The sequence below is a fragment of the Capra hircus genome, chromosome 5 (genome assembly GCF_001704415.2).
Source record: "Capra hircus breed San Clemente chromosome 5, ASM170441v1, whole genome shotgun sequence".
In the NCBI taxonomy this organism is placed as follows: Eukaryota; Metazoa; Chordata; class Mammalia; order Artiodactyla; family Bovidae; genus Capra; species Capra hircus.
This window is the reverse complement of record NC_030812.1, coordinates 96,247,881-96,260,638: the sequence shown is the minus strand read 5'-3', so window position 1 is coordinate 96,260,638 and position 12,758 is coordinate 96,247,881. Positions and strand designations below refer to the sequence as shown.

General features: G+C 37.8%; 1 protein-coding gene across 3 annotated transcripts in view; it reads right to left on the bottom strand.

The window, feature by feature from the left end:
- LRP6 (LDL receptor related protein 6) overlaps positions 1-12,758 on the bottom strand; it is a 170,282-nt gene that overhangs the window by 67,834 nt on the left and 89,690 nt on the right. For all 3 annotated transcript variants that reach the window (XM_018048470.1, XM_018048471.1, XM_018048472.1), the window contains 3 exons: positions 5,717-5,913; positions 3,885-4,016; positions 921-1,317 (listed from right to left, as the gene is read on the bottom strand). In XM_018048470.1, coding sequence (XP_017903959.1) covers positions 921-1,317; positions 3,885-4,016; positions 5,717-5,913 — 726 coding nt within the window. The remainder of the gene's footprint in view (positions 1-920; positions 1,318-3,884; positions 4,017-5,716; positions 5,914-12,758) is intronic.

Here is a 12,758-nt window from a genome sequence, read left to right as displayed (position 1 = left end):
ACATACAAAGAGTCCATTTAATACATTTATAATTGCAGTGTATAAGCCTTGTAAAAAATTTTTTCAGATAAAACAGTGTTTTCTAGGAGTGATAGTGAAAAATGCCTTCCAATAATGAGATTCTATGTTTAGGTTTTTTTGTGTTCCTTAGCAGGAACAATCTTCTCTCTCTTTCTAGCTTATTGTCTCTGACAAAAAAAAAGGTTATCCCAGTAGTAATATTCAGATGGAAAACCAATTTCCCCAAATAACTAACTCTTCTCGTTGCGCTGGTTCCTACGGCTCCTGAGAGTTTAAGGGGCTCAAAGGCATTGGTATGCACTTTAGTGTAATAATTTGCCATTATGTTCACCCTCAGAATGAATCTCATAGTAACAAATAACACTGATGAGTATGTAGAAAGCTGTGCTTCCCTGGATCATGATCAGGGTGTAATAGCCCCCCAAAAAAGGAAGACAGACCAGGCGTATAGCTGCATGTCCTGACCAAGTTTTAGAAATCAGGCCATTCATATATTTAGGGACATTTAAAAAATACATATTCTTTACCAAACCGTCCTAGAAGTACTGAAAATGAGGTGAAATTAAATTTTCTAGGGGAAGAGAAAGAGTTCTGAAAACAATTTCTCTCCATATTTTTCATGGTCATGATGCAACCTTGGCAAAATCTGCAGCCAACACCCAAAGTCAGCAAGTATGGACTTAATTTAGAAAGCAAACGTATTCAAAACATTCAAGGAAAAAAACTAGCAATTCATTCACTTGAGGTTTTATTCCAATCACTGTATTCTAAATATGCACAGTCATTAAAGAACTATTTATTGGAAAGCAACATATACTTCACGTTGTTTTTGTCAATGTTTTGGGTACCTGCGGAAATAGAAACCCCTGGCAAAATTTTCTGTCAGCAGAGCCTCTTACCCAACCATGGGATCTAGCACAATAGCCCGGGGTTCTTCTAAGTCCTCTGAAATCAAGATCTTCCTCATGGTCCCATTGAGCCTTGTCACTTCTATCCGATCAGTGCCAGTGTCTGTCCAATAAAGATTTCGGGCAACCCAATCAACAGCAATACCATCAGGATGGGCAATTTGGGCAGTGACCACAAACTGACTGCCAGATCCATCTATGAAGGAGCGGCGTATGGCCTTCACTTCATCATCAGTCCAGTAGATATAGCCTTCCACGGGATCATAATCTATGGCAATGGCATGGCGGATGTCTTCTAACTGTAGAACAATGTCAGTGAAATCTGGTGTATCCAAAGAAATGCGTCTCAAGTCTGTCCTTCTGGCTAGAAGCAGTAATTCAGTGGCACCTAGAACAATAAAGTGAAAAACAATGAAGAAAAAATGGAAACCCACAGGCCAAATTTAGTCTCTAAATAAAGAGTGCAGAACTTTTTCAGGAACTGAGAAGCGGGTATAAAAGGATACTAGGGTCTATTTAGGGTAGAACAGAAAGTAATACAGTAAAACAGGAATAGCTGGACTAAGAGGTCATGCTCTGTAATGGCGGAACTCTCCAAATCAACTTCTGATTCTCTCTCTGGCTTCATTCATTATATAGGCCCTGGAATTAACAACAGCCACTTAAAGGTGAAATGAATATAACTAAGTAATGTGTAAGAAGCTAAGCAGCTAAATATTAGAGGAAGTATAGGATATAGGTCCTTTGTTCAAGAAAGATGTTTAAAAAGGTAAGGAATCCAGAACAAGGATCTTTTGTGATTAATGAGAATGTTCTAAAATTGGATGGATTGTGATGGTTGCACAACTCTGTAAATTGACTAAAAATCACTAAATTATACACTTGAAAAGGCCGAATTTTATGATATGTAAATTACCTCAGAAAAGTTGTTTTAACAAAAAGAACTATAGGGCAATGTCTGACAGAACTAAGGACAAAAGAAGCTATGGAGGAGGAAACAGCAGCAGAAGAGAGGGAATGTGAGGGGAGGTAACCAAATAAATGTGACCCAGTGGATAAAGGTGAGAGCTTTGCGTGTAACAGAACCAGATTCAAGCAGTTACACAAAGTCAGGCAAAACACCTCGTCTCTCTAAGCCTGATATCTTCGTCGATATCTCATAGAATTGCTGAGAGACTTAGAGGAAATAAATATAAAACTCAAAAATGTACCAAATATATAAGTACTCAATAAATACTAGCTAATACATTATTTTCTAATAAACTCTTATATTTTATTTCACTGAGTTTTTAAAATCAGATTTATTTATCAAGTGTTTTAAACCCAAAGCAGCAATCAATACAAATACAGCTCAGAATGAGAACATTAACTCAATCTTGTTTTTTTTATTTTAAATGCTCAAGTCAACCACTAGCAAAAAATCATCTAACATTATATAAAAGTTAACAAAAAGACAGCAAGCAAGTTGACACCTGAAAGAGTGAAAAAAGATTCCCAACCAAAGAAATGAGTCTGAAAGAAAATACTGATATTAAACTTCAAGCATTAATCTGGAATTATAGTAGAAAAAATTAAGGAGAGAAGAAGCTCTCAGCATCAGCTTTTTGACTCATGGATTAATTATAAATAAACCCTACCTTGGAGAGAATACAACCCTAATGGCCACAGTGGGCACCAAGCAGGAATAACTATAAAATTCATTGCCTCCACTAACTACCAAAAGGAGCCAGCACCATAAACTCTTCAAACAAAGAAGTCTTAGAAAGTGAAGCTGTTAATTTGGCAAGGTGATCAAAACAAAATAGTTAACTTAAGGCTACTACATGCCAAATGTATTTCTGAAATTAAGATGCTCGTTAAACAGGTACATTTGCACTGCTCTAAGGCTGTACCAGACCACTATGGCTAAAATAAATCCACTGCTTTAAAGTCAAGCTACATTTTTTAACAAAAAAGCAACATTACATAAACCTTTTGTTTTAAATTGAAACCAAATTATTGTTTTCCATGGAAACCTCTCACAAGAATCAGCCAGTTTCACCTCTGACTAGGAGGATAATTTATCAATGCCAACTCATGACAAATATCCTGCACACCAACTCAATCCCATCTCTCTGACTCCCTGATCCCCTTGCCAGGAACTCTAACCCACTCCTAAATAAAGGCTTATACTTTTCAGAGTTAGATAAAGAAGCCACTGCTAAATACAACAATTTTCTTACCAGGTCTTGCTGGTGGCTAGAGAACCAGATGGTGATCCACAGGGTTAAGAATGAAGAACAACATTCTCATTAAGAAGAAAAAGAGAACTGGCATTCTCCCAAACCAGAAGTACCTTGAAATGTCCTAAATCAGAACATTTCTCCTACATGCCCTCTCTCTACAGGGGACTCAGAGTAAGGAGAAGAGGCAGTGTGGTGGTTAAGAACAGCAACAGGTTGCTTTGAGCAGAACAATAAGGAATTCTTTTTTTCTTCTGAAGGCACTTCTCTGTTGTTAACAGGCAATTAAAAGTATCATTCAATCATTTCTCAGAAAACGTATCTATCCCATGATAGTCTTTATAATTAAAAGTTTAATATACATCTTTTCCTTGTAACGGTTCTTTATTTACAAATGTTACCTGTTAAATATATATTCTTTATGAGAATATTCATTTCCACAAGAAGCAACTGTGATATTCATGACTTTGAGATCTGACAAAGAGAAATGGCACCTATTTTTTTCCCAAAAAATTGCATGTTAAAAATTCAGCTAAAATACTAAAATAATTTATAAAACAACATTCAAGAGATGCCATAAAATGCAAAACACTCCTATTATACAAGCAACTGTGAAGACTGAGGGATTAAGTGACTAGTCTCCCAAAGCGCTGTAATTTACAGAGCTAATTATAGAGAAATAAAATAGTCATTACTATCCAGAATTCTTCCTTCTTGGCAACCAACTTCTTACCATCTTTGCAGGTTTTTCCATTCTCCAGGAGTGTGACCCCAGTTGGGCAAGCACACTGATAAAAAGGCTTGACTGGAGACATCAAACATAAATGGGAACAACCACCATTATCAATTCCACATGGATTTGTAGCTGTCAAATATAAATCACACTGGTTAATACCAATGATTATGGATGACTTCCTCCACTCTAGGTACACAAAGGTTAACGACCATAACATGAGCACCTCTGATTAACCAAATTATTACCAAATGTCATCTGGGTGCTTGACAACCAGACCATCTGCAAGAAAGGGAATTAAACAGAGAAAAATCTACTTAGCATTCTGTATCCAAAAAGGAATACACAAGAAGTAAAGCAGGCTGTCCCTGCCCCAAAAGAGCTTGCAATCTAGCCAGGAAGCCAAAATTCATGAACAGTAATAATGGAAAACAGTACAGAACAAAGAAATTGAGATCTTGCACATTCAGACTGTAAATAAGTATAGAGTCAAATGGGAAATAAAGCACTAAAGGATTGAAGAACTGAAGAAAAGCTCCATAGCAGATACAGGACATGGCAGAAGCCTTGAAAGACAGGAAGGACAGATAGGAGGACAGTCAAGTGTGGTAAAACCACATGAATGAAAGCCTAGAGGCTGTACACTGTGTGAGATTAGTAAGGTGATCGAGTAATTGAAGATTAAGATTTGACCAACAACAATAAAAGCTGAATGAGCACAGAGAAGGGAATGTCTGTGGTGGAGGCATTGAGAGGCAAGAAAAGCTACACCGTGGAAAGATTTACATGGAACAGGTAAGCATAATGGATTTTAAAAGGGGAAACTTAGAACCAGAGATTAATTAGAAAATCTGAAGCAACAATAGAAAAGGATGGATCTAAACAATATTCAGAGAAAAATCAACATGGAAACAAAAGTATGAAAGATAAAAGGCAGTATCACATATAACTGCAAATTCTCAAACAAGTAAAACAAAGGATCAACAGTGCCATTAAAAAGCCGAGAATGATAGGAAGACACTTATACACGTGAGTAAACACTTTTTTTTTTTTTTACAAAAGAGTAACACAAACATTTAAAAAAATTTTTATGAACTCATGATCACCGGATTCCAATATGACACGCTCAATATTTGACTATCTCCCCTTCAGTAGAAAGAGCTAATACAAAGTAATGCATAATCCAAAAGCCCTGCATTTTTGGCTCTGGAATACAATCTGAAACATACTCAGACACAGGTCAGACATTTATTTACACACAAGTGCCAAACACTTAACATTCTCCTGCAAGAAACTATTGTCAGCAGTCACAGTCCAAATCATTATACAGGGCGACCAGAAACAGAAGAAAAAGGAGGGGGAGACACACACAGAAAAGGGATAAGCACGTACTTACTGAAGCAACCCGAGGCACTTAAATGAACCAGTTACAGTAATAGTTACATTAACTAATAATTAACAGGTTCCACTCAAGGAAAGTGTCTGTTTCTAAACATACAATGGACGAAATCACTCATCAGTGAGAAATAATATGAATACAAAATGTATTTGCACAGAATCTTAATATATGAGCTATCTCAATTTTTTTTCTCTCTCTCTTCTTTACCTTCATAACCCCAGACTAAAACAAAGGGCTGAGGTGGTCTGCAGCAATAGATACTAAGCTACAAATGGTTTAGACTACTGTCTTCCTTGAATTTTGACATCTTCCCAATTTTTTATTCCTTTCCACTCTGAATACATCCTCTCTCCTCTTGCCCCCTCAGTAAAGCTAGACATCAGAGTGCTACAAAGCTATTCCAACTTGCAATTTAAAAATCAAGATCACTTACCATTTGGCTGCCTCTGTTGGCTGAAGACATGTATATCCATGGGAGAGAAGATGTTAGAATGGATTTCACGCAGACCCTCGCCAGTGTACTTGTTGCAAGCCAAAATGGAATGTGTATTCCAGTCAGTCCAGTACAATGTGTCCTCAAATAACGTCAGGGCAAAAGGATGTGGAAGGGAACCTTTAACCACCGCCTGCCTAGTAACCCAAAGAGAAAAGCACAAACATTTCTAAATTTTCTTTTTTAATCAAAACTTTATCACTCCCACTGAAATGGTCTTGTTACACATTAACACATAACAAATCCTGGATAACACGTATCTTAAAGTCAAATTACCTATGAAAAATAGTCAGAGAGTAAATTCAAGTTTATTTGAATTCATGGGCGCCAGGCACACACTCCACACAGACAAGGTGAGCGCTAACGCACGAGCACTGCTGTCAATTCCCATCTCCCACCCTGCCACACGATTCATGTCACCAGAAGGAGAAAGGCAGCAACATGAAAAATCCCAGGGTTTAAAGATGCCACTGGGAAGTAGTTTTAATTAGCAGTAAGTTTCTCCCTTCTTCATGTGGAAGAACAAAGAATCTGAGCCTGTTTCTTCAGTCACTTGTATGGGTTTCATAAGTGAAAAGTAAACACATGCACATGAGGCTAGAAAGAGCTCTCTCTCTGCAAACCCCAGATTAGCTTCAGCAAATAATCATCTTAGCTGGCTTTCTGCTCTACCGTTACTTCATCTCTACAAGCCAGGGGGCAAAGAGGAAGCCCAACCACTGGCAGAACATGTTCAAGAGACAAAGCAGATCCCCAAATTCACAAGCAATCCTAACTATCGGAAGGAGAGGTAGAGAGCCTGACCAGTACTCAAGATACAGAACTTTGCAGTCTCATGGAGAGTTATGTGATTAGTAAATAAGGAAATTCTTGAATAATGAATAAATCACATTTAAACCACAGTAATAAATCAAGAAAATAAACGCTTTGATATTTTCATAATACCAAATCTTAATATTTTCATAAATCACTCAGAGAGGAGAGAAAGAAGAAAATGTAAGCAATTAAAGAGAAATAAAGGAAAACACACTCAAAGACAATCCAACTTTTAGGTCCGTAAGGTTATCTGATGATCTCTAATACCTAACAGACCACCAACACTAAATTAAAAAGCAGTAAGATCATTTTCAAAGAGTATCTCAAGGCTGTATATTTTCACCCTGCTTATTTAACTTCTATGCAGAGTACATCATGAGAAACACTGGACTGAAGAAACACAAGCTGGAATCAAGATTGCCGGGAGAAATATCAATAACCTCAGATACGCAGATGATACCACCCTTATGGCAGAAAGTGAAGAGGAACTAAAAAGCCTCTTGATGAAAGTGAAACTGGAAAGTGAAAAAGTTGGCTTAAAGCTCAACATTCAGAAAATGAAGATCATGGCATCTGGTCCCATCACTTCATGGGAAATATTGGGGAAACAGTGGAAACAGTGTCAGACTTTACTTTTGGGGGCTCGAAAATCACTGCAGATGGTGACTGCAGCCATGAAATTAAAAGACGCTTACTCCTTGGAAGGAAAGTTATGACCAACCTAGATAGTATATTCAAAAGCAGAGACATTACTTTGCCGACTAAGGTCTGTCTAGTCAAGGCTATGGTTTTTCCTGTGGTCATGTATGGATGTGAGAGTTGGACTGTGAAGAAGGCTGAGCACCAAAGAATTGATGCTTTTGAACTGTGGTGTTGGAGAAGACTCTTGAGAGTCCCTTGGACTGCAAGGAGATCCAACCAGTCCATCCTGAAGGAGATCAGCCCTGGGATTTCTTTGGAAGGACTGATGCTAAAGCTGAAGCTCCAGTACTTTGGCCACCTCATGCGAAGAGTTGACTCATTGGAAAAGACTCTGATGCTGGGAGGGATTGGGAGCAGGAGGAGAAGGGGACGACCCAGGATGAGATGGCTGGATGACATCACTGACTCGATGGACGTGAGTCTGAGTGAACTCCGGGAGTTGGTGATGGACAGGGAGGCCTGTTGTGCTGCGATTCATGGGGTCGCAAAGAGTCGGACATGACTGAGCGGCTGAACTGAACTGAACTGAAGATCATTTTCATCTAAGCAGAATTAGCATGTGTTATCACTCATGGAATGATTCTAGCCTAAGGTGTTTAAAATTTGAGCCAGAGTTTTAAATAACTGAATTCAAATTAGAATGACTAGTTTCACAAACTTTCTATTTTAAAACCTCACAACTATGCCAGCCATCACCACAATTTCCTCCTCTCATTTTTCTTCTCACTTCCCTAGCATATTACTTTCTCTCTCTTTTCCCAGTAACAACTGTCACAATGTCTACTTCTGAAGTGGACTTTCTTTCACTTTTTAAATGAACAGCTTTATAACATTTACGATTGTTACTATGTGAGTGATATCATATAGTTCAAGTTCAAATTTAAACAGGCCTGCATATTTTACAGTTAAGTATCCCAAAATTCATTATGGTAAAACATAAACAGAGAGAGTTCTGAGAAGCTGCCAAGAAAGTAAAGTAACATGACTGAGAAATATAAGTAATACTAAAGATGAAATTACTTAGGCTTTCATTGGACATCTTAAAGTATCAGAAATTACATAATCAGTTCTCTGAAAGACTTTGGGGAGAAGAAATGAGACAGAACTGAGTTCAAACGTCCCCCTGCAATTACAATAGCTTATTTCCACACATTCCTCACCTGTTATTAAAAGATGATAATCTAACCTGAGTTACTGTGAAGATTAAATCATAATATATGAAAAATCATTTAGGCATTATGCTTGGTACTTAATAAACATTTCATAAATGGCTCCTCAACTTTAGGATGTCTGTTTTCAGTATTTTAGTATTTCTGATTCAGGAATAATACTTTACAATTTTAGTAAACATTTCATGTGCTAGTTTTTAAGTCAATAAAAAGGTTACTAGAGTCAAGTAAATACTAGACTTTGGCTTATTTATATTCCCAGGATCTCACACAATACAGTAGGTATGAATTAGTTAGATTTATTACACACTCAGTAATGCCTGATAAACTGAAACATTTTAAATTAAATATGAAATTAACAAAAAGCACAACTAAGATGGCTATCATGCATTGTCATATTCCTTGGTAATTTGTCTAGCCAATGGTGATCTGCTCCTGAAAGTACAGATTAGTGTACATTGTCTTCCCTCTCGTTGGGATTACTCCCCTGGAAACTCAAGTGAAAAGGAGTTGATCATGGATACTGAGAACAAATGTGGCAGGCAAGATTGAAGCCCAGTTCTTCAGTAGTATGCCTCAACTATAACAGGAATTAAAAAGTGGATCCCTACCATGGGTACCAAAAGAAAGAAATCAAGACCCCAGGTGATGTCATGCTTCAGTGCTGGCAATCTCTAAGCATCATCTCCTCTACCTGTCCATCATTTTCTTAAGAGTTCACTCTCACCGGTATCCCAAGTACAGGTGTGCACTTGCTATCTATCTCAGATTCCACGGCTGACAGGTGCCTCTTTAAAATTCTGCACCAACCAGACTTAGCCTTTATAAAACACCTGTGCACTTGTATTCATTTTCTGTTTCTGGACCTCCTCCCAGAAAGTTGTCCTCCGCCCCTGACTCAGAACTCCCCATGTGTGTAGGAAACAAATCTTCTTAATCACATCAAAGTACTACTATGATAAATTCTGCCATCTGAACCTAACCTTAGAAGATAGTTCCTCCACGTCACAGTGAGGTTTTCATAACACCTAAAAATATGACAACAGCGGTAGCAGTATAGTGTTTGAAAAAATCTCTACAACTCTTTCACAGGAAAGCAGAACAACTAGGAAGGAAAACCAAAACCTCATGGACAACACTTACAATGAAGACAGATGAAAAGGTATTACCACAAAACCCTAGACACAGAAAGGAAAACTACCAACAGCTGTTAAGATCTGATTAGCATCAGCACTTCTGCAGGAATCAGAAGGAAAAAAATAGGGCATTTGGCAGATCCAGGCCCAGGAGAACACGCAAACAGATAGCAATGGAAAGCTTCACAAACCAATCTGAGAACAGCAGCTCACAAGGAATGGTTCTGGCCACTTGGAGAGTGAGTGAATACAAAGACTGGATGGATGGTACGGAAGGGACTGGCATCCTAACAAGGAACTCTCTCAGTGACCCAGCAGAGCTCCCTTCCAGACAAAGGCCCAACTGGCCATACACTACTGGGAACAGAAAGACAGTGAGGATGACAGTGCAAGAGATATAATGGAAAATAAGGTGCAGAAAAAGTGGCAGAAGGAAACAGAACCAGAAGTTCTCACAAAGCAAGCTGCCAACTTTTCAAACACACACACTCAAGACTTCTGTGAAGTGAATGAAGTTATGATAAATTCTGCCTTCTTCAACAAGTTCCAGAAAAACAATTTCATGTGAAAATAGAAAAATATATTAAGATCAAGCCCTATTTTAAAAGTTAGTATTAAAGGGACTTCTCTGGAGGCCCAGTGGTTAAGACTCTGTACATTCAATTGAGGGGCACAGGTTCAATCCCTGGTCAGGGAACTGACATCCCACAGGACACAGACATGGCCAAAGAAATAAAATAAAAAGTTAATATTAAAAACAAAAAACAATAAAGAAAATAACATCCCTAAAGACAATACAAATATGCCAGAAAAACTGGCTCTAGAACAAATAGTTCACAACCTATTGCAATATTTTAAATTTTAAATGCTTGAAAGTAGTATACTTCTGATAAAAGAATAACAAAAATTTAAATTTAAAACCTCAAACTGAGGTGAAAGAACAAATGAAAGAAGTCACTTCAGAAGTCAGAAGTCACTTCAATGAATTATCAACTAGAAATAACACAAGAGTGAATAAACGAAACAGATAAGGAAATAGAAACAGCTGGTGAAAAGAAAGAATTTTTTCTTTTTTAGTGATTTTTTTCCGTTTTATTAAGAAATAATTAACATACTGGGTTGACCAAAAAGTTCATTTGGGCTTTTCTGCAAAATGTTACAGAAAACATCTTACATATTATTATACATATTGTGTGTGTGTGCATATATGTATATAAAAGGCAAAGGTTGTTAAACTGGGTAAAACCGAACAAGATTCAACTATATGCTGTCTACAAGAGACACACATACCCAAAGACCCAAATTTACTGAAAGCCAACAGTAACCATAAGTGAGATGAAGTGGTCTATCAGACAAAACTAGAGCTAAACCAGCACGTTTTATGATGACGGTCGAATCATCAAGAAGATACAGCAATTATAAACATACACAAGTAAAAACAGCCCCAAACAAATGAAGCAAAACCTGACAGAACTGAAAGAAAAAATAAGACAACAGTAACAGTCTGAGATCTCAACCTCCTATTTTCATTAATAGGCAGGACAACTAGAGGATATGGGACTTTGAACATTAGGACAAGTATCAATCAATTTTAAAACACTGAAATTATGTTCATTGCAGCACTGTTTATAATAGCCAGGACATGGAAACAACCTAGATGTCCATCAGCAGATGAATGGATAAGAAAGCTGTGGTACATATACACAATGGAGTATTACTCAGCCGTTAAAAAGAATACATTTGAATCAGTTCTGATGAGATGGATGAAACTGGAGCCGATTATACAGAGTGAAGTAAGCCAGAAAGAAAAACACCAATACAGTATACTAACACACATATATGGAATTTAGAAAGATGGCAATGACGACCTTGTATGCAAGACAGCAAAAAAGACACAGATGTGTATAAGGGACTTTTGGACTCTGAGGGAGAGGGAGAGGGTGGGATGATTTGGGAGAATGGCATTGTAACATGTATACTATCATGTAAGAATCGAATCGCCAGTCTATGTCCGACGGAGGATACAGCATGCTTGGGGCTGGTGCATGGTGATGACCCAGAGAGATGTTATGGGGAGGGAAGTGGGAGGGGGGTTCATGTTTGGGAACGCAGATACACCCATGCTGGATTCATGTCAATGTATGGCAAAACCAATACAGTATTGTAAAGTAAAATAAAGTAAAAAATAAAAAATTCAAAAAAAGATAAAAAAAATAAAACACTGAAATTGTACAAAGTGTACTCTCTAAGATCCTGATCAATGGCAAAAAAAAAAAAATCACTTCTTTCCCCCAAAGGTCAGGAACAAAGCAAGAATGTCTTCTATTCAGCAGAGGGTCTAGTGAGTATTATGAAATAAGACTAAAAGGCAACCAGATGGGAAGGGAAGAAATTAAACTGTCATTATTCACAGATGACATAATTCTGTATGCAGGGAACACTAAAGAATTTAAAAGAAAAAAAAGCCTCAGATGTACTTAATTCAACAAGGTTGCAGCATACAAGATCAATATACAGAAATAAATTTCTACAGACTAGCAGTGAAAAATGGAGAAGGCAGTGGCAACCCACTCCAGTACCCTTGCCTAGCAAATCCCATGGATGGAGGAGCCTGGTAGGCTGCAGTCCACAGGGTCGCTAGGAGTTGGACACCACTGAGCGACTTCACTTTCACTTTTGACTTTCATGCATTGGAGAAGGAAATGGCAACCTGCTCCAGTGTTTTTGTCTGGAGAATCCCAGGGACAGGGGGAGCCTGGTGGGCTGCCATCTCTGGGGTCACACAGAGTCGAACACAACTGAAGCGACTTAGCAGCAGCAGCTGCAGCAGCTGCAGCTGCAGCAGCAGCAGCAGCAGCAGCAGTGAAAAATACAAAAAGTGATAACAGCCAACCAATATTTAGCAAGGGAACCAAAAACAGCCAATGGAGAAAAAGCAGTTTCTTTAATAAATGGTACTGAGAAAAATGGCAAAATTGAAATTTATTAAATAATTTCTTCATAACACCACAAAAAATAACCAAATATTCGGAAGTGAATTAATAAAAGACTGTAAGACATCATACATAAAGTGGATCACAGATCTAAATGTTAGGAATTAAAACAATAAAACTCTTAGAAGAGAAAAGCATCAATCCTGTGACTTTGGTTTAAGCAAAG